General features: G+C 34.7%; 1 protein-coding gene across 3 annotated transcripts in view; it reads right to left on the bottom strand.

The window, feature by feature from the left end:
* Positions 1-26,994, bottom strand: part of PPP2R5C (protein phosphatase 2 regulatory subunit B'gamma) — an 81,090-nt gene that overhangs the window by 6,964 nt on the left and 47,132 nt on the right. For 2 of the 3 annotated variants that reach the window (XM_035327950.1, XM_035327952.1), the window contains 11 exons: positions 23,584-23,783; positions 15,931-16,041; positions 15,210-15,302; positions 14,971-15,101; positions 13,116-13,175; positions 10,983-11,091; positions 8,624-8,677; positions 5,581-5,751; positions 4,929-5,056; positions 3,286-3,387; positions 1,204-1,276 (listed from right to left, as the gene is read on the bottom strand). In XM_035327950.1, the coding sequence (XP_035183841.1) occupies positions 1,204-1,276; positions 3,286-3,387; positions 4,929-5,056; positions 5,581-5,751; positions 8,624-8,677; positions 10,983-11,091; positions 13,116-13,175; positions 14,971-15,101; positions 15,210-15,302; positions 15,931-16,041; positions 23,584-23,783 (1,232 nt within the window). The remainder of the gene's footprint in view (positions 1-1,203; positions 1,277-3,285; positions 3,388-4,928; positions 5,057-5,580; positions 5,752-8,623; positions 8,678-10,982; positions 11,092-13,115; positions 13,176-14,970; positions 15,102-15,209; positions 15,303-15,930; positions 16,042-23,583; positions 23,784-26,994) is intronic. The other variant, XM_035327951.1, reaches the window with a different exon arrangement.

The raw sequence follows: 26,994 nt of genomic DNA, 5'->3' as shown, positions 1-26,994 counted from the left end.
AAGTCTACCCACTTCTTTAGTCAGACATGTCACCATTTGTGATAGCAAGTGACCGTGTATATCAAACACACTTCAACCAGGGCTTTTGAGTGGACTATCTGATTAGAGAATGTTCTGTCACTGAAAAACAATTGCTACTTTCATTACACGTAGTTCTTTTAAAATTCATTTAACTGATCTATTGTCAATAGTGGTACCAATTGATTTGAACATTTTTTATTTGAACACACTAGTAGTTGTTCCCTGAGTAATGCCACAAGAGGAAATAAACAATTTTGAAATTCCTTCTCCTTTGAAAAAAAATGACCCCATCATTTGTTTTAAAATAGCACTGAGATCATAAAGTGTTCTGCTTCCATTTATAGAGTACCATTACTCAATCTTCCACCACTGAAACTCCGAGTTGCAAAGACACAGTACAGTAAGTTTCTTGCTGCAAAGTAATTGAAACATTTTTTTTTTTCCTCATAGCAGCAAATCAGCATGGTTGAGATTAAGAAAAAATCTTTCAGAAAAAAATAAATATAGCAGCATTCACCAAGCAATGGGAGGTTGGGTAAATGGGGGGGAAAACCAGGTTGAACCATCCCATGATCTCAAAATAGGTAGTCTAAAGGAACCTTTCTGTATCAAAATTTCAATAATGTCAAGTTACTTCAACAAATGCCTGACAGGATGTTTACCCTTTTAGCAAGAACCTGACATGCAGGTCCTTCAGAAGACCAGCCCATTGCAAATATGAAAACAAATGCAGCAGACAAGAATGTACAATATTACTTTAATCCATTTGACACAGAGGAAAACTGACCAGTCATAACTCACAGTTTGCAGAAAGATCTCTTTTGTAATATATTGTTTGCAAAACAGCTTTTCAAGAGAAACCACTTATGGCATCTCTATATTTTCCATAATTTTGCACAATAACTTTTCAAACCGCAATACAGTATATCTCCTATTATAAGAAAAGGAAAAAGTACTTCACATCATATTTTTCAGAAACTTTTTTTTTTCTTTTTAAATAATTACTTGCACAAGAGAAAGGTTACAAATTTTAAAAGTACTTTTATTGTATATCTTTCATAATACAATTAGTGAAATTGCTTTATTTCCATGATCAGTCAGACCTGTTTCCCCCAATGATATTTAACAAAACTAAAGTATTTATTTAAACATGAACATGTTATGTTAATCTTTTCTAAATACCTGGGGATTTGATTTGGCTAGATTTTCTATTTTAACCCATGCTTCTTCCCGTTCCTTCAATTTTAGCTTCTCTCTGAAAAAAAAGTTTAAAAGCAAAAATAGCAAAAGATGCTTGGTGAATCTTGTATCATAACTTGTGTACATTTTCTTAAATACAAAAAATTTCACCAGAACAAATTATTTGTCTCTCTGCTTGTTCCAGCTTACCACCCAAAACACCACTTACTGTTGACAGGACAATTTGCATTATATCAATGCCCCATGATCTAAAAACAACATTAAAAGGAAACAAAAACAAGAACACCAATGCTCTCATGAAAGCAACAAACCAACTGATACCAGTTAGTCTTTTGTAACTGTGTTAAAAGGGTTACAACTCAAAAAGTTTTCATCTATATGGAAGCATTTTAACTTTTAATATATAAAGGGCAGGGATTCTTACTGTCAGCCCAGCTGCTTCAGGTAATAATTTGAAATAGAATACCCAGAGAAATTTTGTATTGAATACTAAAAAGAAGCAAAAAGGTTTGATTCTTTATTCAGGAGTTGGACTTGATGATCCATAGGGGTCCCTTCCAACTCCAGATATTCTATGATTCTGTGATTTATGCCTGATGTAATTCAAATTTTAAAAATTGTTTTTCCCCATTCTAATAGATAATCAACTTCATGCACAGACTAGAACAAACACTTAAGTTTGCAAGGTGGCAGAGTTTAAAAGGGCTTTTAGCTCAAGAGTGCTTGAAAAAGGCTTCCAGACTTCAAAGGACTGAGCAGATGATCCATACTTAAAAAAAAGTCTACACACAATTTGTCTCCAACTTTTCATTAAGCTAAGTTTGGAGTGGGGTAGAAGAACACCCACCCCCATCTAAAATGTGGTGGGGTGAGGGATTTTATTTTGCTTTGATGTCACCCTTAGTACTCTGCCTGCCTTAGTTCACATTCAAATGAAACACCACAAAAAAAACCAACACAACCAAACAACCACCAACCAAACAACAACAAAAAACCAACCCCCCAAAACAACCGAAAAAGCCAACAGGCCTAAAACAAAGAGAACAAAGGAGGAAAGACTGCTTTCTATTTAAAATGGATTCTACTTATTCGCTATAAGGGAAGAGAGAGATGCATAGTATTTGTTCTTTTAAAAACAAAAAAGAAATGTTCACATTTGATATGTATCTTAAAAATTTATGCTATACTACAAGCTCATTTCTACTGAAATTGTTATAAGTGCCTTCAAAATCTGGGCAAGTTCATCCACATTAGAAATTCATATTGCTTCCAGTATATTGTTTTAATATAGGTGTATAATTTGAAACATTACCTAAGGGAATCCTTGGTCACTTTGAAATTAAAAATTTCTAATTTCTTTCTAACTATGCTTCCCAGTTTCTAAAATAAGCACCAAGTGATTAATACATTTGACTTCTTGGTCTCAAAATTATGTCTAACGGGAAAAAGAGGAACAGAAGATAAGTGACATTATGATCATAAGATTTAGCCGCATTTTTGGGCATAAACCAGAAAAGTTCTAGCTTCCAATTCCCTGCTGTTTCACTGGCCTATGCAGGAATGTACTAAACTCATCAGGATTCTTCTGGCAAATAATGTATCACAAAGAAGTGACAACTTTGTCTTGGAGAATTTCTAGAAAAACATGCACATGTGCACACACAATGCAATGCTGAAAATATACAAAAAGTGTTTTGGGAAGAACCGAGTGACAACATGAGAGAAAACAACACTGGGTAAATAAAGCATGCTAAAATAAACACAGGATGTAAACTAAGCTGTTCAAGAGATCTTTTACACTGGGCTCCGTGATTAGCAGCATCTTTCTCCAAAAATGGCTTTTCATCAGGAAGATGGTGATCTGCAGCAAAGACTACATGAAGCACCCTATTCTGAAGATTTTAAAGAGTTCATATATGAGAAATTTCACCAGAGGGAATTTTGAGACTTGTACTGTAATCAAATGGTCACAACTTCCCAGTAGAGAGACAGTAGTTTTTCAGAGCTAAAGCACTCTGAACATATTATTCAAGAACAGACAGACACACTGACATGAAAACTTACTTCAGTTTTTCTGCTTTAAATTGCTGTGTGCAGTCATCGAACAGTTTTTGGTTCATCTCCATGAAGAGTTTCAGAGCATTGTATATCAAGCCATGTATTGTCCTATAAGTAAAACTTCTGGTTGAAACTCAGAGTACTTTAAACTTTGAAATCTATTTTTTTCTGGTCAACAGAAGCCAATAGCCTACATAACTGGAAAATTACATCATTTCAGAAAAAAATGGAAACAACGCTAGTTAATGGAAGTTTCAGTTCACCCTCAGAAGGGCTAACATGAGTGCTAAAATTACCAGTTGATTTACTTTATAGTACTAGTCACATATACTTTTGAAGCTTGAACTTCATTTTTAATACTACGTGTATCAACAGAGGACTAGGATTGAAATTTAGTAGCTGACACCAACCAAGCTAGAGTTATTAGAGAAAATGCAAGATGGTATTAAAGTTATTGATACAAGTAACTTACTGGCAACTGACAAATTAAAGGGACTAGGAGGGGCCTAGAAAAGATACCATGCATTCTGAAAACTGCCACACAGCAACAGCACTTACTTCAATACAATAACGTCAGGACTCTTTGGAAAAGTGTTAGAAAAGTTATGTGGAAAACAACAGAAAAAAAATAATTAAAAAAACCCATGTGCCTTATGAAGCACTTACTTCTACAGAGTAATTTGCAATTCTAGTCTCATCTCTTACTGTTTATTACAACCAAAGAAAGAAGCAATCAGCTAAGTGATTACTTTGTATCATGCATGTGAGTTGCAAGTGAGAGTGCAGCTGTACTTGACTTTGCTCAGAACAAAATGACTGCATAGCCTTGAAAGCCAGAAAAATAATTGAAAATCCATATTGACTATGTATAATTGCATCACTGAATTGAGATTTTATTAATAAGTACAGTATTTGTTACTGATTACAACCAGTGACAGTAATCAATCACTTTAACATCACTTTATCTTCCATTTCTTTTCCTATGTTCAGTGGCAGATTTATTAGGTATTTTTGGCTGACCCCTCAGCAGTCCTCAGCTCATGGCCAGCATTAGACTGTGAAACTTTTGCCACCCCAGCAGTTGCACAACAGCTCAAACAAAGAGGCCCTTCACAGTGGAACAGCTGCAGAAAGGAGCTGACCAGGACTGTTTTCATGCGTAAGTACTATGTTATTGTGGGAAAAAAAGTTAAAATAGTCAATGGAGAAAGAAAACAGTAAACAAAAAGGGGAAAAAAAAAAAACAACAAGAAAAGTAAAGGAAAATAAAAGGCCTGATCTACAACATATTCCACTAGAATTTAGAAGAAACGCAAAAGAGCAAAGAGGTTAGATATCAGAAATCATAGCTTATCTTTAGAAATATCTGAACTATGGATTACTGCCAAATTTATATTAATAAAAGTGTAATGGATTAGATGTACTAAAACAGTTTAATGAAAAAAGGAAAAAACTCTATCCTCTTCTTCATTACTTAGTATTTAACATTTTGACTACAGTAATCTCCTCCTTATCCAGTAACTTTAACGTCATAGAATAAACAGCTCAGCACGTTTAAACTATCAATTCAAAGATAAGATCTGAACCACTTTCAAGCCTAAACTAGATGTAAAAGAAGTCAGACTTTTATTTGTACAAATGCTTCTTACTTGTTCCAATGTGTCTTTGAATTCCGGTACAAGGATGGAAACATGATGGGTAAAATTTTTGCTGCATTATCACTAATTAAACTCATAATATACTCATTATTCCAGTAGTATAATGCTCGCTCTGCCACCTAAGACAACATGGAAAAAAGGAACACTTCTTCAGACAATCCCATAAAGAGCATATAATAGAAACATCTGGTAAAAATAATTGAAAGGTAGAAAAAAATTGCAACTGAGATTTGGGTTTTTGTATCACAAAACGAAAGCTACTCACGGAAGGACAGAAAAACTAATTTTTCTTCCACAGAAAATTCAAGAAAAGACATGCTCTCCCCCAGAGAAAGAGTATCTGTAGAACTCTATCATAACTAGTGAAATGCAAACAGCATGTACTGAAAAGGTTCAGGTGCTTCTGAAAACACCAAGCTATTAAAAGTGGTATGCTCAACGTAAGAGCTTAAGTGAAGTAGCCAATATGAACTCATGTATTATGCTCTTGAAAATAAATAATGCTGGAAAAAATGGGGTGTCCAAATGCTAGAGTTGAAGACTTTTTGCAAGAAATCAAATTAAGCATGGTGAACAGCAGCAAATAATACCAAGTTCACTCCATAAAAATTCTCATTGGATTGTACATTCAGGAAGTACAGACCTGAAAGTGTGGACTGGACACACATTTGGCTAGCTGTCTGAAGAGAGGCTCCATAACTTTTACGAATTCAGATGGTTCAATAACATCTAAAATTTCTTCTAGTTCATTTAAAAACATGACTTCTTTTGGACTGTGAGTCTTTGGCCAGTATTTCAGCAGTGCCATTACAACCTGTAGGAGCAAAGTGAACACAGTTTTCATAAGGATTTGGCTTTGTCTTGTACTAAGTCTCATGTCATTAAGAAGTTCAATGTTTTAAACAGAACAAAACCCTAAAATTTCTTGTCCCATGTGACAGTAGCAATCAGATGTGGTTCAGTCACAGAAATAATAGCTAATAAGGCTAAAAACATTTTATCAGAAGAGTTATATTGTTAAAAAACTTGTTCAAAAATTATCCAAAGACTAGAGAAATTAACCCGCCATCTATCATGGTCATCTATCTTAACATGACCATCAACTCAAAGTGCAAATTTGCTGCTATATGATTGGGAAAAATTAACTGCCACTTAAGTGACAGCAGTTTTCAATCTATTTCTTGGAGGAGTACTCCAAGGCTCAAGAAATTAAGCTCTATCACTGTATTTTAAGGAAACACCATAAATACCCAGACTGACAGGTGACTGACTACTCCAGGCAGATTACTGTTACACATTAAGTTTTATTTAATCAACGACATTACTATAATCAGAGTCTTAAGGGGATCCATAAAATGTGATACAGAAAAGGAAGCAGTCTCTCAGAGGGCTCACAACTATTCAGAAAGAATCTACACATCTGTGGGTAAGGCCTCTGAACTGAAAAACAAATTTTCATCTATTGAATATATAATTTGAAGAACTTAAGTCTGAAGAGTGATACCAGTTTAGAAGTTAATATATTTAGACATTATACTTACTATAATGGAGTTATCAATTACATCATCATTTATTAAGTAACTTCAAAAACATGCAAAATTATACTGAAGACATAATGAATACTGTGCTATTAATAATATTCAAATAAGACTTTTCAAATAATATTTTCAAAACATTAAATATTTCAAAATGACTGGCATCTTGCTCCATTTTAGATATTTTTGTAAGAAATTAGTATGTTCTTGAAAGCACAAGTTTGTAAATGCTTTTGTTCTGTGGTTAAAGACTAAAAAACAGGACTTAGGACTCTAGTCACTGGAGGGTCAGGACACTTGCATTCCTATGTCAGACAGTAATTTTAACTAGTGGTGTTTTGATAAACTAAACAAATGCAAACCAATTTTTTCCCTCTCTTGTTCTGCATTCTGACATACTTCTACGAGTATGCAGGAAACTTCGTATTTCAGTATCTTTTTAACTGAAATTCAACTTTCATCTGGCAACAGTACTATTAAAACCTTGTATTGTACCTCTTTTTAAATCAATACAATTTAATTATTTCAACAGATTCTTTGAAAACTGTATAACTTATGATTGTTCTTAGCTTGTCTGATTAATACTAATTAAAGCATCCCATATTTTAAAAATAATACTCAGGGAATAAGAAACATAATGGAATCACTTATCTACATGATTCAATGTACTCTTGTGGAGACAAAACCATAGCACAGTCTGTTTGAAATTAAATTGTTACTCACTGCTCACTGTACATAAAGCAATCTAAAAACCCACATAAAGAACAAAAATATGACAGTGTTTGTCTAGTTCTACATGTAGAACTGGAGAAAAAAGGCACAGAGTTCTTGGAAAAAAAAAAGCAAAACCCCCAACAATCCTCTCCTAAAAAGCTTCTATACAGCTTTGACATAGTTTAAAAGTTACAACAGTCCATCAGCCTTTGTCTTAGACACCAACCTTTCTCTCTCATTTAGAAAAAGAGCATTCTTTATTTTCTGAAATGGATGACACTATAGTAGTCCAGATTTTTTTTTAAGCTTAAAAACTATAAGCAAAATTTAACTCAATGAATGAAATAATACCTTAATGAGAAATCAGCGTATGTTTATTGTATGTATCCATCTTATTGTCAGAGTAGATACTATGTCATTAATGAAGCCTTGGGAAATTTATGCAGATTTTATTAAATAAGATGTAAAAATGTCTTATCTGACAATTACACGGGAAACAAAGGGTTTTATTTTGTAATGACCAGAATTTTGAAAAGGGAACTTAGCACATGCATTACTCACTGTGATTAAAAAATGTTGTAAGCATTATGTACTAATTTGGGATAAAAAATGAAAATGAACTTGGATTTGTATTAGTTCAAATTTGTACTAGGAAATATGTAACATTCCAGTTGATATTTGGAAGAAAGCTAAGATTTCAAGATCTCATATGGCACAAATGTCAGAATGTACAAGACATGATATTTTCAAGACTAAAAGCTCCAAGTAGAAGAGAATTCTTGCTCAGTTGCGCAGTGCTTTAAGATTCAGTTTCCATTTTACAATGGAAACAGTTATAATCTAATTCTGTATCACTTTCGTTATTAGCAATCCCTTACAGATTGCAACTTAGTGATTAAATGTGTTGGTTTGCTGACGCAAAACACTATATACTATTTAGGACAATGAGTATTCATCTATTCGGCTATGTGCAGCCAGACCAAATTCTGTTTTTATTTATGTTCCAAGTTGGTATTTGATTCAAAAGGAATCAGGAACTGACTCAAAAGCCTTGCATCAGTACGTAGCTGTGTGCCAGAAATCTGTGCTCTAGCATATCATCAGCTTCTCAACACAGCACAGTTCAGGCAAGCAGGCATCTGACTAAACTGCTTCTGCATCAACTGTCTCAGATCTAGTCAGCCAGAACAAAATAAGCAGAATAAACTCTCTTCTGTTTGTTAAAAGATATACTCTTGAAGTTGCATTAATTCATTTTGAGCATTCCAAACAATTGCTGGAAAAAAAATATCCACTTTTCAAAATGATCAAGTATTCTACTCTTCTGATTAAAAACAATTACCTGTCAATACTTTGTTCCCCAAACCTCCTTAAGCAGTCTACAGATGAAAGAGATAATTAATGTTCCAAAACCATATAATAGCAAGATAAACTTACTGGTTCTGTAAGTGTGCTGTCCTTTTCTAAAAACTGAACTACACAGTATGCCAGCTAAAATAAAAGAAAATATTTTATTAACACTTATGAAATTGAACACACTTCGAAATCAGTAGTGTAACTGGAGAACACTACTGAATCCAGATAAACACAACAGTTCTGTAATTTTACAAGGTTATTTGGCAGACAATTTAAAAAACAACAAAAAAGAGTACATATGCTTTAACAATTTTTCCCCAGGTATCTCAAGTCTGTACTCATCTTCTCCTGGATTATAACAGGAACATACACTTTCAATTGCTGAAAGACTTGTATACTGTCTCTTGAGAAAGCCAGAATTCACAAAACGGGGAGAAAGGCTTGAACAGAAATTAACCATATTTATTCTTCTCCCATTATACAGTGGATCAACAATCAGAATTGATAAATCGTTACAAGAAAACAAGGAGATACAAAAAGACAGGGTTAAAACCGATTCTTCCTAATATGAATTAGGATATCTAAGTGATTCTTAGTATACAAAGAGAAGATAGAAAAAACAGAGCAGAGACTACAAACAAGCGGTTTTAAATCTGGGTAAGAAGCCTCATTGCTAAATGACTCTGTCCTCTGATACACTATTAGAGTGTATGAAATCAACATGAAAACAGACTTTTGGACAAAGGAACACACTGTTTACTCACATCTACTACTACTTTGCTCAAATGCCCTACTTGTTTTTACATAGTTTTTGCTTTGCTGTTTTTAATTAAAGAAACTAAATTCTAAAGCAAATGAGAAATCCATGTCCTTGAAGTTCTCCTTTATATAAATGTAATTGCTCACTTTAATACAACGAACTTCAGAAGTTCCCTGGAGCAAATAGTTAGAAGCCAGCAATGCAAAGGCTGAATCAGCTCCTGTTGGAGAGGTAATAACCTGCATATCTGTAAGTGCCTCCTTTGGTTTGCCAAGAAGGAAGGTTGAAAACCTCTCCTCTCATTACCAATAGGGAAACAGTCACTTTCCAAATCATCTCCAAATGAGATTCTTGCATGGGAATGGGAATTTGCACCTATTTTTGGTGATGAAATCAATCCGCAAATTACTGTTATATTTGAGACTTCAGCTTTTTGTTATGAAGAAAAAACTTATAGATCTCTTGGAAATGAACACGAACGAATGGACTATGAAGCTGAGAAAGCACATCTATCTTCATTAAGTCCACACACAGCAAAAATTATCTCCTAGTTGGCCTTACCTAGGGTGCTGGTGAAAAGCGAAAGAATGCCAATATCTGATTGAGTTACAAAGAGATGAAAATTTGAAGTGTCTTTACTGAAGATGTCTTTTTTTTTTTTTTAAAAAAAAAAAAAAACTAATACTACATTAAATAATTCAGGCTTAATTTTACATTAACTGGTAATTTATTCCCCTTTCCATATTTGTGAATTTGATTTTTTTTCTATCTTGTACTTCACATTTCAACTCATTTCCTCTTTTCAATCATAGAAAACAAAATTGTGATTTTAAATTCTAAAGTGCTTTCCACTTGCTAACATTTTGGTGTCCCATATTGGTTTAAAAATATTTTGAACTTCATTAAAGTTAGTCAAAAAAGCACAGAACAGTTGTAAATCTTAAGATTTGCTCTATGAGAAAGTGAACTAGTAATAACTGTTTGCATCAATTTCAAGCAGATGCAAGATTAGATTGAATTAATGTTCACCAACTTCACTTCTAAGTATGATACTTTGTGCCTAGACAGTCAAATATTACATCCCTTGCACTCACCAACAATCCCAAAGTTATTTTTTTTAAATGGGAGCATCACTGCACATCTCAAACAGCTTAAATGTTTTTTTTCTAACGTTTTTTCATTTATGGAAGTTCAGCTGGTTAGCCCAATTCCTTTCTTGTTTTTGATGACTGCTACCAAGGAATCCGCCCACGTAATCTGAGGAATGTACTAAGATTACTATAGCTAGCGTTCTCCATTATTGTAAAGTAAATTTAAATTGATTACAGAAATTAGCTTTCATCACATATATCTGGATTTGTCAGTGCAACAGTGCAATCTTTCTGAATATCTGCTGCTGTTTCAATGTGAATTTGGGACTTTACTCTGGTATTTCACACAATTCATTTGAAGTATCTTGCCATTTCATTCAGTAAGACATCATAGAGAGGAGACAGGCAACCTTATGTCTACTTGTAGCTGATATGAATGCAAGTCACTAGAAGGCATAGAAGAATTAGTTTATGAAGTAAGGGGAACAGAAAAAACAATCCATCTCAGGTAGGTTAGAACAGAAGGTGTCAATCATAGCAGACGTTTGTACTTTTTGTGTTATTAAGAAAAGCACCAAACAAAAGTTACCTGTGGATGGTAAACACTGAGTGATTTCACTTTGTGCAGTGGTAACAAAACTTTCAATAAGAATATTTTGTGCTCTTCTTTTAATGGTAAGGCAAATCCATTAATTATGCTGTCAGGGAAAGAAATTAAAAAATACAAGTCAGCAATTACTCAAAAACTGCACTACTGTACAGCATGTACCAAACCCTTGTTTTCATAGCACGTTTGAGAACTAGAAAACACAGTGTAGCAGAAAAATTTACAGATTCCACATGCACCAGAGACCATTTCATTCTTGATCCAGCTCTTTAAAGAACACAAATAAATAGAATCAACATCTGCCCACACCTCATCCAAATCTTTCACAGGTCCTAAATTCTTCCAACAAACATACATGACTACGTTTGCACTTCAGATTCCAATTTTTGTTATGAACTATTCACTACTTTGAATACATATTCTTATCAGCATCGTCAATGAATTAAAGAATGAACCTGAGACTGAATATTGGAGAGATTGACCCAGGGCAGCAGACAAGGGAAAAAAACAAGACTGCTAAAATATTTGTAGAAACCATCCCCATCAATATCAGCCCATCAGTACAGCACATTTACAGCACAGAAGCCTTATTTAGATGATAGGAATTTTGACTTGGAAACCTGAGGGAAAAAAAAACACTTAATTTTTACAAAGTTAACACTTAAAGCCAACCTAAAAAACCTAAAGTGAAGAAGTTGGTGACCTAAGTAAGTTTTGTAGATTTAGCTCCATATTCTTGTATTTCAGCTTTAGACAGTCTTTAGTCTCTGATCAGTATTCTTGATCAGTAATCTTGATCAGTATTACTTGATTACTTTTATGGCATGTAGATGTAATGATATATTTGCAACTTCTGTTAATCATTGAATATTTAATTGAAAATGAAGTAACTATTCTGGGCAGACAGGTAGACAGAAAATTTTAAAACATCTTTCCAATTTAAACAGCACCCTGGGCTGCATTAGGAACAGAGCTGTTGGAAGGTTGAGGGAAGTGAGCCATCCCCTCTGCTCAGCACTAGTGAGACACATCTGGAGTGGCAGGTTCAGTTCTAGGCTCGCTAGGACTGGAAAGATGTGGACATAATGGAGAGAGTCCAGCAAAGTGCCATGAAGATGAAGGGACTGGAGCATCTCACATACCAGGAAAGGCCGAGAGAGCTGGGACCATTTAGGCTAGAGAAGAGTAAAAGCTCAGGGAATCTTATCAATGTGTAACAGTATCAGATGAGATAATGTGTAGTTGCTCTTCTTAATGATGCACAATGAAAAGGGAAGAGGCAATGGGCACAAAATGAAACAGGAAGTTTCACTCAGAAGAAAAATCTCTTTTTAATCTCAGGGTTGCCCAGAGATCTTGCGGAGCTTCCATCCCTGGTAATATTCAAAGCCTGACTGGCCATGGCCCTGAACAACCCACTCTCACTGACTATGCCCTGAGCAGAGTGGTAGGACTAGATGATCTCCACAGGTCCCTGCCAACTTGATTCATTATCTGATCCTGTAAAATTTACATATTTCTAAAATTATGTGCAAAGATGTTAAAAAATTGTAAAGTAAAATAAACTATGCTTTTAAAGTGTATTATGTATATAAAATAAAAGCTTGCACATGGATGAGAGAAATCAGTTGATAAAAACCAAACCAGTTTTGACTGGGCTATCAGCTTCATGTTTTACAATTCTAGTTTCAAGAGCTTTCAGATGAAGCATTGAAGTTTACTATAAGGAGATGAACAGAAGGTTTCTGAGAACTTACAACCTACCTGTCACACCTGTGTTTACCTGCTACACATTTAGTAAAGTTGAAATAATTTTTAAACAAATTGCAATAGTTGCACATTAATTCATCTGCATTACAACTAATCTTAATCACAAGGTTCCTAAGATAGAAAATAAGACTTAAAAATATAAGTCGCACCCCCAAAATGTTGCTATAACATTGAAGTTTTTGCTCCATTTCTGTACTCATACAAAATTTATTCTCAGCAACAGCTTTGCCACACGCAAGGAAGCTATTTTCATCTTGTCTCATAACAATTTGCAATCCCCTACTCAATTTCTAAAGCCTCCTCTGAGGATGAAGCAAGTCTAATTCGACAAAACCTACAACTTACCTTCCCAGTATTTCCAGTAACTCTGCTATGCCATTGTGATGTTCTGTTTCATAAATAAACCTAAATAAATGAAAAGTTTTACTCAGTTACTGCCAAACAGAGATGCAAGTCTACCACCAAGATTGCCATCTAACATTACAGGTAGCCTTCAACTCCCCAGTTTTAGTCACTTAGTAGAAAAGAAAACAAGCACTCAGTGGAAAAGAAACTTTGCAGAGTTCACCAGAACAATTTAGCAGTCTTACAGACTCTTCTAAAGACAGTGACACTTTGTGTTCTTGAAGCCCTTGTTCTATAAAAGACATGAACACTCCATACAGAATCAGATCAAGAGCACATGAAGCTGCTTTCAACATTCAAGCTTGCTCTTTTCCCCCACATTTAACAACAGTGCACTCATTTGAGCCTTTTCCAATCATACTCCATGCCTTTTCAATAATGCAAAATGGAACACAACAAACAATGCTTTGAATAGTAAAATAACACAGAGCATCTGGCATAATCAAACACTGTGATTCAACCTTCCATAGCACATGCAAGCACAAGGTGTTCAAAGAGTTACTACTTATGGATTGAAAGACTTATTTGGTATTACAGATTCCTATGCACACAAAAGGCTCTGAAATAAACTGAGGAAGTCAAATTTTCCTGAATTTTCTTTTGACAGAACACTGTAATTTACCATGCAATCACCTTTCCTGCATTTTTCCCAATTGCCTGAGTGTAAGTGTATTGAAAAACTTCAATGCACAATTTCAGGTACTTTACAAATAATTATCAAAATTTTTACTTATTTCAAGAAAAACTAAAAGACAACGTTACGAAAACCTTAAGACTAAATAAGCAGGAACATACTGGCTGAATAATTTTTAAAATATATATGTTCCATATTAGAAAAAAAATAAGATTAGCATACCATGGGGACAGAATTTATGTAATTCTGATTAGTGACTAAAAGACAAAGACCACACACTTCTGTTTTTCACTAGGCTTATGTAAGAAGACTTGCAGGAAGAAGTATAGGAAAATGAAGTATTTTGTAAAATTCTACACATACTTTAAGAGTTTGTCACATACAAACTCTTAATTCAAGACAGAAGTTGACACGGCTTTCCTCCCTGGAGCTCATATTCATGAGTTTACAATCAAATGCAAAAAGTTTCAACTTATAGCTCAAAAATATTACAGAAATAAGAGACTTTTTCTGTTCGTTTTTCTCCCCTACAACTTGGTAGAGAAAGGTTATTTCTACAGTGCAAATGACATCATCTCTCATAAATTTCAGAGTGAAAAAATATGGAAAACTGTAATAGTTTTCATTCTTTGTAATGAAGTCAATTTTATGACTAGAACATTTCTCAGTCTTACAAAAGCCACACACCAGAGCCATCTGTGTTTGAAGACTTTGCTTCTGCTACTCTTTGAAGTAAAGCACAAGAGGTAGCAAGTAAAAAAAAAGTTCAGAAATGAATTATATACATGTATTTTTACTGGAGGACATACTGGCTCTAGACATGGCCAGTCAAGAGCTATTGTCTGCATGGAGTGAAGGCTTCCCAATTATTTTAAAGTAGCTCCTCTCTCTCTCTTCTAAGGGCTCTCTTGTTACCACATACAGAGAAGATAAGCAGCTGGTACTGCCGGTGCCATTCATGGAATGGTACCCAGTATGTGGCAGCTTTTTCGCTAGTTTCTTAAATGGGAAGTGTCATACATTCATGGTGGGTAGAAAACAGAGGCATGATGGTAGGAGTGGAAAACATTCACAGTATAATGACTTGTGGAAAAGTGTACCAAAGCTAGAAGCTTCCCCCTCCCCCACAAAAAGAAGAAAAAAAGCTATAAGATGTATTACCTATAAAATATATTATTAATTTGTTTCCGAATGTAAGCTCTCAGGCCTAAGAATTTCCCATATATTCTGTGAAGAGTTGTTTTGAGAAAATCTCTTTCACGAGGATCTTCACTGTCAAAAAGCTCTAAAAGCTGCAAAGAAGAAAAAAGAAAAGATGCACTTTACCTGAACCTAATGCATTGTAAGATAATATGGATTTGGAGCTTGAAGTTAAAAATGTATTTTTTTTTAAACCTTACCTGTAATACAAATTTCTGATCAATATATTTCTTAGCTATATTAGGTTGGAAATCTGGAGATTCTAAAAACCTTAAGAAAAATTCATAAACAAGCTGAAAAAAAAAGTCCAACAAAAAACAGAATTAGTCTTTTAAACAAGAAACCATTTTATAAGCAGTACATTACCAAAATTACTAATTAGTTGCTCAGGACTATATTTTTATTTGTATAGCATACTTTTTTTAAAATGTATATTGCACACAGTGAAAGCTTTGCTCCTGCCCTCCCAATGCAGTATGTTTTCATCTAGAGCAAGAACTTTTGGTTCTTTAAATTGTGTTCAGATTCTGCTGAGCTCCATTGCTAGATTTTACTCAAGGGACACAGAATAATCTAATATTCATCATGCTCAGAAGTAAGTGTTTTGAAAATTCTCTCTTCTCCTCTCTTTGTCATAGTACCTCTCAAAGCCAGAACTGTGCCAGAGTCAGATCAAAGCAGTTAGTGACAAACTGAAGCTCATTTAAGTCACAGCAGTTGCATCTGTACCGCAAGAAACAGCGAGCCTTTAACCTAGTACGCTAATGATTTTTTTGGAAAATATTAAGTGTAAATTCAAGAAGGATTTTTGGTCTTGCAGAGAAATGCAAATTACTTACAGATATAATCACCTAACCTAAGTCATTTTGAGTCAATGAACAATGATTTTAATGTTAAAATTCAGTAATCTTCAGTAGGTACCTGTAGATGAGGCCACGCAGCTTCTAAAGTTGGTTCATCTTCCTCTGGATCAAATTCTGCTCCCGTTGGATTGGAAGATGGTGGTAATGTTCGAAACATATTAACTGCAAACTGAAATCACATGTGCTTTTAAGAACTCTGAAACAAGTGAATGACTATAAAAGATTTCAAAGATGGTTTTCACTGAGAATTCTTAACATAACCTATTTAGTTAACATCTGCAAAAATACAAGATATGTAAGCTGGCAATTTAAACAAAAATGAGGTAAATTTATTTTTCTTTAAAGTTTTTTTTTTTTTTTTTAAAGTTGGAGAACACTTTTCCATGCAGTACTCTTGAATGCATAAACTAACTGACAGGATGTTTTATCTCATCTCTTCAGATACCTATAAACATGCGTATTTTAAAAGCCCAAGCAAATATATTTATAAATGTTTAGACAATATTTTTATATATACATTTTAGAGGGCCTCACAACATCCTTCAACAGTAGAAGTCAGAACCAGAGATGCAAAATGAAGATTACCTGCAACTATTCTGTAAATTATTACCGCTTTCAAATCATACTCTGGGTGTATATATACGGAAACACTTTAAAATCAAATTTCTCCGTTCCCCTCCTAGTGGTACTTCTCTTAAACCATGCCCATTTACATCGTGGGGGCATCGAGGGGGGAGAAACACACAATCTTGAACCTTTAATTTCATCTGAGCTCTCAAACCCCTGAAAACAGTTTGGCATCCTCATGGAAGTGGAGCGGACTACGAAGATGAATTGCTTTTCATCGTTCACATACACAACCACACACACACACAAGTACAAAGGTATAAATATATTTTGTGCTGTCAAGATGCAGATTTGTAATGTGAGTAAATCAAAGTAGTACTTGCCACAAAGCACTTTAAAATTATTAAGGACTTTGAAACCCTCTTCAAGACAAAAAAAAAAAAAAGTTTTTTTTTAAATCTTAAAAGGAATAAAGCATCATAGTAAAGGTAAAATTTAAGGAACCTCTGTATATCTCAAGGTCAGAAACGTTCTAGAGGAAAGATTGGTGCTGACTGTGCTCCTGCATGTTGTGCATTGATCATCACAGGTGGTGCCAGAGTGATGATTTTGCAACAAATTCTGACACAGAACACTTTTCTAAAGAGATCCTCTTCTTGGTAAAACCACTTCATCACTGAATGCATGTTGCTTGGATTATTTTTTGAATGTAAATAAAAATGGACATAATCAGATATAAGCACAGTTGCATCAATATATACAATATAAATAATCATAAATGAAAGTACAACACTTGTTGGCTGAAAAAAAATCTTACGCAATTTTTGGGATAAATTTAGCACACATTCTCAGGAGTAATCTTACCTACAACGGCTTAGTGCAGATTTTAAAAGTCTGCAGTACCCTCAGTTCTCCACCTAAAATGACAGCTGGCTTCTTCATGGACAAGAAAGGACCAACTAGCTAGTGACTCAAACGGTTGTTCTGTCACCCCTGAGGAGTTAATGATTAAACCTTTTACTGAGCAAATTGCAGGGAACAGGTTTCCGTGCATGCCAGTAAGAAAACCTGAAAAATCCTTTATCTGTAAATGTAAAGACAGCTACAGCTGTCAATACCAAGAGAGACTAATTCCTCAGTTCCACTTGTAATCCTGAGTATTAGGTAGGGCAGATGTTGGTAGGAGACAACACTGATGAGCAAATAGAAAAATGCAATCTATTTAGCCATGTAAGTGCATCCAATAGAGACTTTTTGTTCTGTTTTGTTGCTTGCTTATTTGTTATTAAACCAGTACCTAGCAGCCTAAACTTATTTTTGAACAGGATGAAAAATATAGATCAATTCAAGTTATGGTCCTAAACCACCCCCTCTACATCAAAATGATTCTATCATACAAATGCTTCAGTCCCTCAGCAGCTGGAACACACTGCAGAAATGAAGATTGCCGAAATAGAGTGGTTTACAATTCTCACCTTTCATACTGATCAAGTATATTAGGCTGCATACAGGAACTCTTTAAGACTTTTCCTACTTATTCAATCATTGTAACAGATCGGGGGAGTCCTTTTGCAAGAATTGAGGAGAAACCTGAAAAATACTTTTCCTAAGTCTGGCCAACTAAGATACAACAGATTTCCCAGGAAAAAGAAAATTCTTTGCAAAAGGCTACATCACCAGGAGCAGCAGAACCATTTACTGAACCTTTTCACGAAAGCCAATACTTGGCTCAGCAAACATGCCAGTACAGGGCATTTGCACAACTAGCTAGAAAAAAAAAAAAAAAAAAAAAAGATTACTCCATTGGAATTTGCGCTGAACTGAATGTTTTATTTGAGGATGTAAAAGAACATTTTATTTACTTGATCAGCTGAGATGCTCCTAAGCTATCAACAATTAAAGGAAAAATCCTAAACCCTACATGACAGAGTTTACTTATAATGTAGCTGTAGGTCTACTTTAATCACACTTTAAAGTTTATTCTTTTTGCCATAGTATCAATCTTACTTATTTTCAATTGTTTTATGATACACATGCCATACACACATTTTTGTTCTTTTCTCAGTTTTGATTTTTTTTTTAATGGCATCAGAGCTGAGCTGCTGCTAATTTGAAGATAACCCAGAAGCTCTGAAAGATTGAGCTGTCTAAAAATGCTATTTTGCAGAGGAATCCACTCCACCCCTCTTCAGTGGGATTCTGGGAAGAGAAACAGAAGGCCATGTTTCCCTGTTCACATTCTGACTGCTTATCATTAACACCTCCATTCACAGTTTAAAATAATGCTGTACATTACTTATTAACTAGCAGGCTAAGGAGCATATGTATGTGTTGTCCTGCCATCTCACGTCTGACAGATGGCAGAGCAGACAGTGGGAGGCAGTATCAAACTGCATCAGCTAAATCTGCAAGAATTACATCATATTCCCATGAAGGAAAAGTCATGCTGACGGTCTGTTTTGCTTCATAATATTCCTTTATTTCAACAACTGAGCCGTAGGGCTGGTATCGACTAGGAATGCTATATCAGAGTAATTACTGTTTCACAGAATTAAAGGTAAAGCTAAAAAGGGGCATATGAATATATTTTAACCGCATGGACATCAAGCAACTAGTAACTTTGAAGCTTTCTTTTAAAAAGGTGAAAAATTACAATAAATCGATGGTTTTCCAAGAAAAACGTAGGAAGACTAGACTTGATTCCCACTTCCTCAGATTGCTAAGCAAATCAAAGAATAATCAGCCTTTTCTCAAGGTGAAAGTCTCAGGCAGGCTCTTAATACAAAGAAGGAAGAAAAGATAGGTTGTATAAGGTGTTAGTAATGGTGCCTTTCTTCTCATTTTTTTGAGAATATCAAATGGAAAGAGTATAAAACCCAAAACAGAATAATTTTCTCCATGTGCAATGGAGCCAATGAAGCCTGATTTGATCTGTTTTGTGTTTTGTATCTTTGACCAACAGAACATAGAACTGCTCAGATCAAGGTGCAACATTTCTCGGTTAAGACACAGATCTGAAACTCTTGTCTATTAAGCCACTAAAGTTTACAAAAATTTGCAATGAGTATTACTGAGACCTTTGCCTTTGTCAGATTGCTTGTCTTTTCCCTAACTACTGCCTTTTTACCAAACAGACAAGATGCAAGCTGCAAAGCCCGATTTCCTCTAAGGTCAAATTCCCACAGAAGTACCAAGCAAACACAGCATAAAGGATTAATTTACACTCCCCCAAAAATCCAACAAAACCCCACAAGCATCCCCGATTTATCAGATTTGAATCTTAACTGGGCTCATGTGCCAGGATTCTCTGCACTTTTAGCAGAGGCATGCCGGACTCTGAAGGATGTAACTCAGGAGGTTGGGAAAACAACAGAAGAAAAGGCCAACAAGCTGCATTTTTACAGCTTCACAGACAGGTTTGCTTGTCATGGTTGTTATGTACCCTGCTTTTCTGGTGGCCCATTTTTTGTAACACTAGAGAAAATTTTCAAGCAAGTAGGTACCACTGAGATAACATTACACATTTTCTCCTCCCTTCTGCTGAGTAGCCCAAGTGAAGCTTCACAAGAAAAGCTCTGAATGATGAGCTTTATAATCTGACATTCTGCATCCTTCGTATTTTAATGAATAAAGCCATCCTAATAGCTTAATAGAGCCACAAATAGTACAATTCTACTAACAATATTAACTCTTATTCCATATCAAAGGTCAGAGTAAACAAAAATACCTACATAACCCCAAAGTAATATTTAAAATATATATAACCCCATGCGTGTAACTGAGTGTCATTTTCATAATACATCAACGGTAGCAGTGAAAACTGTTAGTTGCTGAAATGACCTACTTAAAAAATATGATCTTAATTCCTTTATATTACCAACTTAAAAAGTAATATTGGTCTTTGTGCTTCACAAAAACATTGATCTATTATCCACAAGTACTATACCATCAAGGAAATTATTCTGGGGGCTAAAGAAATAAATCTTATTTACACAAGCTTTGGATCTACTTGTTTTTCAGAATGCTACAACCCCAGATCTCAAAATTCAGCATTTCCTTAGCTTCCTCTCAGATCTCTTCAATATCCTCTGGCTGGTTAGCTGGGGAAGTGAATATTCATACCAATGTTCACTCTCATAGTCCCTCTTAAAATAGATACAATACAGATATCGCCCATCCCTTCCTGAGATGGAATGCAGCCCTCCTATGGGTCTGTATTCTACGTAACTAACAATTCTCACAAGATTTCTACAAAACTAATATCCTTAAATGTTTATGCTTCTGACAAATTAGTGCACAACAGAACAATCTCACAAAGCCTTGTTTTCTTCAAAACCAAAGCTAAACCAAGGCATATATATCCCTTTACTAAACAAGAATCTGCAACAGATGCTTTTCATCCAAACTACTAAGTTATCATTTACATTTACAACGTGTATATAGATGATTGTCCATGTGTCTTGCAGTTTTGAGATGTGAATTCCTGCTTTGGAGATGGTCAATCCAACCTTAGAATAATATACATGAGAAATGGAATTTGTAAAACAAGTCTTTATTAAAAGCATTTCCCTTCCCATCAGATTTTTGCGTACAGAGGTAAAGAGAATCTGAAGGAAGTCAGCTTGCATCCCCCTCTGGAGAATAACATTACATCCATTTGAGAAACTCATTCCTCTCATATTGTTTGAAAAGACAACTCATGGTTAAAGTTAAATAATTATTAAACAATCAAATCAAAACATAGCTTAAAGACAAGATCTAACTCTACATTTGCCATAGATACTTGAAACACGAAGAGGGGAAGAGGGTTGGGATGGGGGGCATAAACATGACGTGATCACTAGAATTATAAAGAATGCTCTTATCAAAACAAAAGAACAAATAAAGATACTGAAAAGGAAAAATAATTTATTATTATTAAATAGGTAACTTGTGAAATGTATTGCCTTAAGTTTTTTGGCCTAAACAGTATGGAAACTAAAGCAAACAAAACTCTGTCTTGCTCTCTCTCTCACACACACATATATATATATGGATGTAGTCATATATAGATGAGTATCCCCCCAATTGAGAAGATAAACAGAAAGGCACAGCAAAGTCCTAATTCCTATACTAACTACCAGCTTAGATTTAAAAAAAAAAAGAAAAATCAGATTTCATCTTTTCCAGCATCCTCTACATTGATCACTGACAAGACTAGGATGCTGAACTAGATGGATTATTATCCCAAGTTTGGTGTAATGAGTCCTCCGTAGACAGGTCCCTTAAAATATGCAGAAGACAACTATTTTACCTTAAAATCCACATAAATCTACTACTAGAATTTAGCAAAAAGTACACTTCTTTATGTACATGCCTAAAAGAGGCATATAATAATACTGCAAGAGGAATATGGCTGTTTCATTATAGACAACTGAAAGAAATTTTTTCCATAATAGCAGCCTTAAAAAAAAATGCTATCTGAATTTAACCTAAAAATCCTAGTCCAGATCTAACAACAGTCACTGACAGTGTCTGCCACAATGCTGTACAAGTCTTATACAAGGAAATCCCATATCCTTTAGATTCTTACATGTAAAAAGCATTTTAAATTCACTGAAAGAATTGTTAAACAGATGCTGTGAGCCCATAGCAGAATACTGGTAATTAAGAGACAAATTCTGCACCAAGATTTATTAGACTGACAAAATCACAAACTATATTAACATTAGTTGCATCTGAAAGCAAAGGAAGTATGTATTTTCCTTGGTTAAATGTATCCTTGCCATTGGTTTTTGATGGAGGAAGATAATGTAGGCTCATAATGCAGAAGTTATGAATTATGGACAGTTAAGACTCTTCACAAAGAGCAAACACTAATGCCCTAAACAGATATTCAAGCCATCATCATGAATTAATTTTTTTTCTCTACATGAAATCTCAGGAAGCTTATACTTCCATAATTATTTTTCCATGAGTATCAAATATTCTCATATGTACAATCAATTAGCAAAAAACATATACAAATAGGCTATCAAAACATATGAAAAGACATGATCCCATGATATCATTAACCATCCTCAATGTTTTGTACACATTTGACTTAAAGTTGTACAGAATCCTCATACACTTAGAAGATCTCATGAAAAAAAAATCTGTATTAGTGAACAATTACGGTGGAAGCAATCATCAGAGTAACACCTTTAATACTATAAATCCTTAGAATCTACTCTGAAGATGCTTCACAGTCTCTGATTTGAAGCAGGACCTCAATATCTGACTGAGTTCACATTAATGTTAAAGATGTACCATTTTCTTATCCCCCTGAAAGCTCAACCCAATTGAGTATTTGGGGGTGGGGAGGGGAACAACCATCACGTCACATGTGGTCAACAATTTTTTGTAAGCTTAGTAGTTAGCTACTTGAAAAGATGCTTTTCTGTCCTCAGCCCAATTGCTACTCCAGGCAATTGGCATCCAGTCACCACAATGAGAGAAGACAGACTCTCCTGCAGTTTTACAGCCTCCTCCTCTGGACTGAACTTAAATATGACAGAAAAAATGAAGTGGATCTAATTGGCTTGGATTTAGATAGTGAAAGAGAAGAAACAACACAGGTCTAAATAGTTCATATAACTTGTTCCAGCAGAATCCTCATCAGCGTAATAAAATAAGGTCTGACTCTCATTCTCAGCTCCAAATGCAGAAAAAGACAAAATTTCAGCCATGGGCACTGAATATGATTACATGAGATTAAGTGTCAAGATTGAGCAAGTGATCTTAATTCTAACAAATGCTCAAACTTTCAGTTTTGCAATCTACATGTTCTTTTAAAAACTAGATTATTTACACCCTTCACCTTCACCCCATTTTTCTAAATGCCTATTATAAATAAGATGAGGGGGAGGAGAAGGATGGTCTTTTTTATTAAAGATTTCATTTTTATCAACTTAAATCATAATTTATTGCAAATGTGCATCCAATTTCTCTTAAATAGAAGAGTCAACACTTGCAAGAGGACTAAAAACCTATTATATTACCATTTTGCCAGTGTGCAAACAAAGTTGATCTTTTTGAACATTTCAGTAAGATTTCTTAAGACAGATTGACACAGCTGAAGAAGTAATTATGAATTTATAAAGTTCAGAATAGTTCCATCACTTACCATATGTACTACTTCAGGGTAAATAGGTTCCGTAATCACATTGCGATTGTGTGTGATATATTCTACCATTTCACTTAAAGCTGCTCGTTTTACTTCCTTCCACTTTAGGTCACTTAGTGGATCAGAAACAAAGTCAAAAAGTACACAACATTGTCGTAACTTCTGGATAAAAAGCTTTTCTTGATCAGCAGGAGGAACATCTGAAAAGTGAAAATAATAGGTTATAAGTTATGTTGTAGCAGACTTTACTCTTTCCTCATTTTTATTTCCCCAAGACACAGGTACTGCAGTGTTTAAGACTAAAAGCAAACTTCCCAAATCTTCAAAGAACTTCAGGAATATAGTCCAAAGCGTGAACCCTAGTAAAACACATTGTACGTGACAGGATGAATTAACAAAATTCCAAAAGTGATGCAATATTGCCTTCACTACAAATAGGTGCTGCACAGAAAAAAACCCACGTATCTGAAAAAATGCCTCAAGAATTCCGTAAAGAGCTCAGTATGTGTACAAAATACTATATTATACCTGCAGAAATATTATTTTTTGAGTACTGAGAGATAAATCAATGGATTTTCAGTTTCAATCTCTTTAAGCCTGAGTCACATTTTAAACTTGGTATCTACCACCTCACAAATTCCATTATTCCCAGCAAGCACGGAAACAGACTGCAGTAATCACAGGTAGGCACAGAATGATTATTTTTAAAACTTGATTAACACAAAAAATATTTAAAAGAAATTTGAGTAGATACACAGAATATGTTCAACAATTTACTCAATTTATAGCATCACTTTGAATGCTTTGCACATGCAAGAGATAGACTTGCAGTATTAATCTTTTAAAGCATTTTTTAGGAGTTTGTTCAGCTAATTGTGGCCAGCACTGCAGAATTAAACACTGGCCTTCTAGAAAAGGTCACAGTTACTAAATGTAAGCCATGAGTTGATATATACATGTATACAAATAACATGCAAGAAAATAACATTGTCAGCTCTCACCCAGGTGAATATAAGACATGGAAAACAAAGACCAGTACATTTTAAATCAAAACGAGTAAAAAGTTGGTTTGATATTTACTGATTGTTTTATCATCACTCAAGTGTAGCTGTTAAAAAACCCCAGTAAGTAATAGGAACGCTAACATTTCTGCCCCGTCTTCCTTTCAGGTCCACCAGTGCCCTCCTTCTGTCCATTTTTTCCCCTCCCGTTTCCTCTTTTCTAGAGGATCTTTGACCTATGAAGCTCGTCTATTAATAACATTTCTGAACTAGTTTGCTGGTGCTTTGTTTTACCGCTCAGCACATTTAAAGCGCCTCTTCTCAAGTGTGTACAAATCTACTTAATTAAATTTCTCTCTTCTGTGATACTTTTTCAAAATACTTCTTTTGGTAACTCTAATTCTGTCTGTAACACTATCAATTCACACATACCTTGCCTTTATACAGTGTTTTGTGCAGTGGTATTTTTGCTGTTTGACAAGGACACCTAGGTTCTCTGAAAACTTTGAAGTCTTTAATTCCTGTGCTTTTTATACCTTAATCCACCCTGATGATCCTCAAAAATTAATTTAATGCTTGCATGTGAAGTAAAATTAGATTGTACAGTTCAAACATTCAGAGAATCAATAAGCAGGGAAGCCAGCACTACTTTTGCCATCAGTACTTTCCAAAATAACGAACCTTCAAAAATGTAAAAATACACTCATATCAACACAAACCCACCAGTTATAATCTGAAGCAAGCCTTAATCACTGTCCAATTTTAGATGTAAAAGTTTAAATTTAGGTTACTGTTAAGAAAGAACTAACACTAGACTGCTATTTATAAATATTCATATGGTGACAACTTAAAATATCTCTTACAGCTAATGTTTCAACAGTTATGAAACAAAAGTTATGCCTTTAAAATTCTACAAGGTTTAGCTATGATGCCACAAAATTCCCCATGTGCTTTGCTTTTTGCTAAAGTTATCCCACAAGCAATTAAGATGATGTGACATTATAGTTCATTACATACAGCAAAAACTTTCAGGATCAGGACCTTAACTTCTAGTAAATTGGGAATATTTAAGTAACTGGCCAGATGTAAAGGAAACAGTACCATATTCTGACAGCAGCAAAACACTGTCTATGCCAATTAAAATGGCCACATAACCACAGCATTAAGTTCCAGATGAGAAGTGAGAATAGACCACAGAAAGCCTGCAGTTAAAGTTAGCACCATACATTTAATATTTTTGCATGACAATTTTATTGTTGAATATGAACAACTAAGCCATTAATAGCATGATAAAAGACAAAAGTCTAGATTGCCTTTGCAAAAATGTGTGCAGTTTGCTTCAACTTCTTCCAGCTGACGGATTTGTCTTTTTCCTTAGTGCACCATAAAATGCAAAAACTTTCTTAAATACAAGCAGTAACTGCCGTCACCAGACAAAGGATTTCAAGTGGTACCTACTGAATATAAACACAGCCTAACAGATGAACATGTAACCGAATAAACTGCCTGACATATCAGCCCAGCTGATTAGTTAATATAATGAGTAGCTCTCCTTTAAATGCTTGACAAATGTATTGTTGAGATAGCAAACTGGAGTGGCTCCTTCCTCCCCAAAAGAACTTGCTCTCGAAAGTACTTTTGCTATAATAAACCTGTATGACATATTTAGCCGAAAATAGATTTTTTTTTTAAAGCTATAGACACTAAAATGCTCCACTAATCACTGCAGAAGAAAAAGCTGTAGTGTAATAGCTCCAAAGAGGATATAGAGCAAAAAACTGTACACAAAAGAAACCATTATTGGTTACAGACTTCACTGTCATTAAGACACCATGGATAATGAAGAATTCAAGAATTAGAAAGAAGGTGCTAAACGGCAGATGTCAACAACCTTCCGGCAAATTAAATAAAAATCCTGTCCAGCGTTGTGAATAATTTCAAAATACTTTAGGCCACACAAATTGTATCTGAATACATATGCTTTTGTCCATTTATACTAAAAACTATAATGAATAATTTCTCCTGGAAAGACTATTTAATGGAGTCATTTGCATGCTGAAAGCCAGGTAAATTTACAACCTGAATGTAAAAAGTCTTGTTTGTACGAAGTGGTTAGAGCGGTTACCTTTTCCCAATTAACCATAAAATGGGAAGTGGTTCAGCCTGAAGCATAACAACATCATCTCACTTAGGGATACAGTGCTGGAGACGTATACTACACAAAATCCAGAGACCTTAATCATACAAGCAATGGACATACAATTACAATGATTTCCAGTACACCAATGTGGAAGGAGAGGAGGCATTATAGTTATAATTAGTACTAATCTCTGAAATTAAAGACTGACAACTAAGAGGGTCCAGGAACACCCTCACAAGGCAAGCCACCTGCATCACCACTTATTCTGAA

The sequence above is a fragment of the Oxyura jamaicensis genome, chromosome 5 (assembly GCF_011077185.1).
Source record: "Oxyura jamaicensis isolate SHBP4307 breed ruddy duck chromosome 5, BPBGC_Ojam_1.0, whole genome shotgun sequence".
Classification (NCBI taxonomy): Eukaryota; Metazoa; Chordata; class Aves; order Anseriformes; family Anatidae; genus Oxyura; species Oxyura jamaicensis.
The sequence above is the reverse complement of the archived record's forward strand: the minus strand, read 5'-3'. Positions and strand labels throughout refer to the sequence as shown.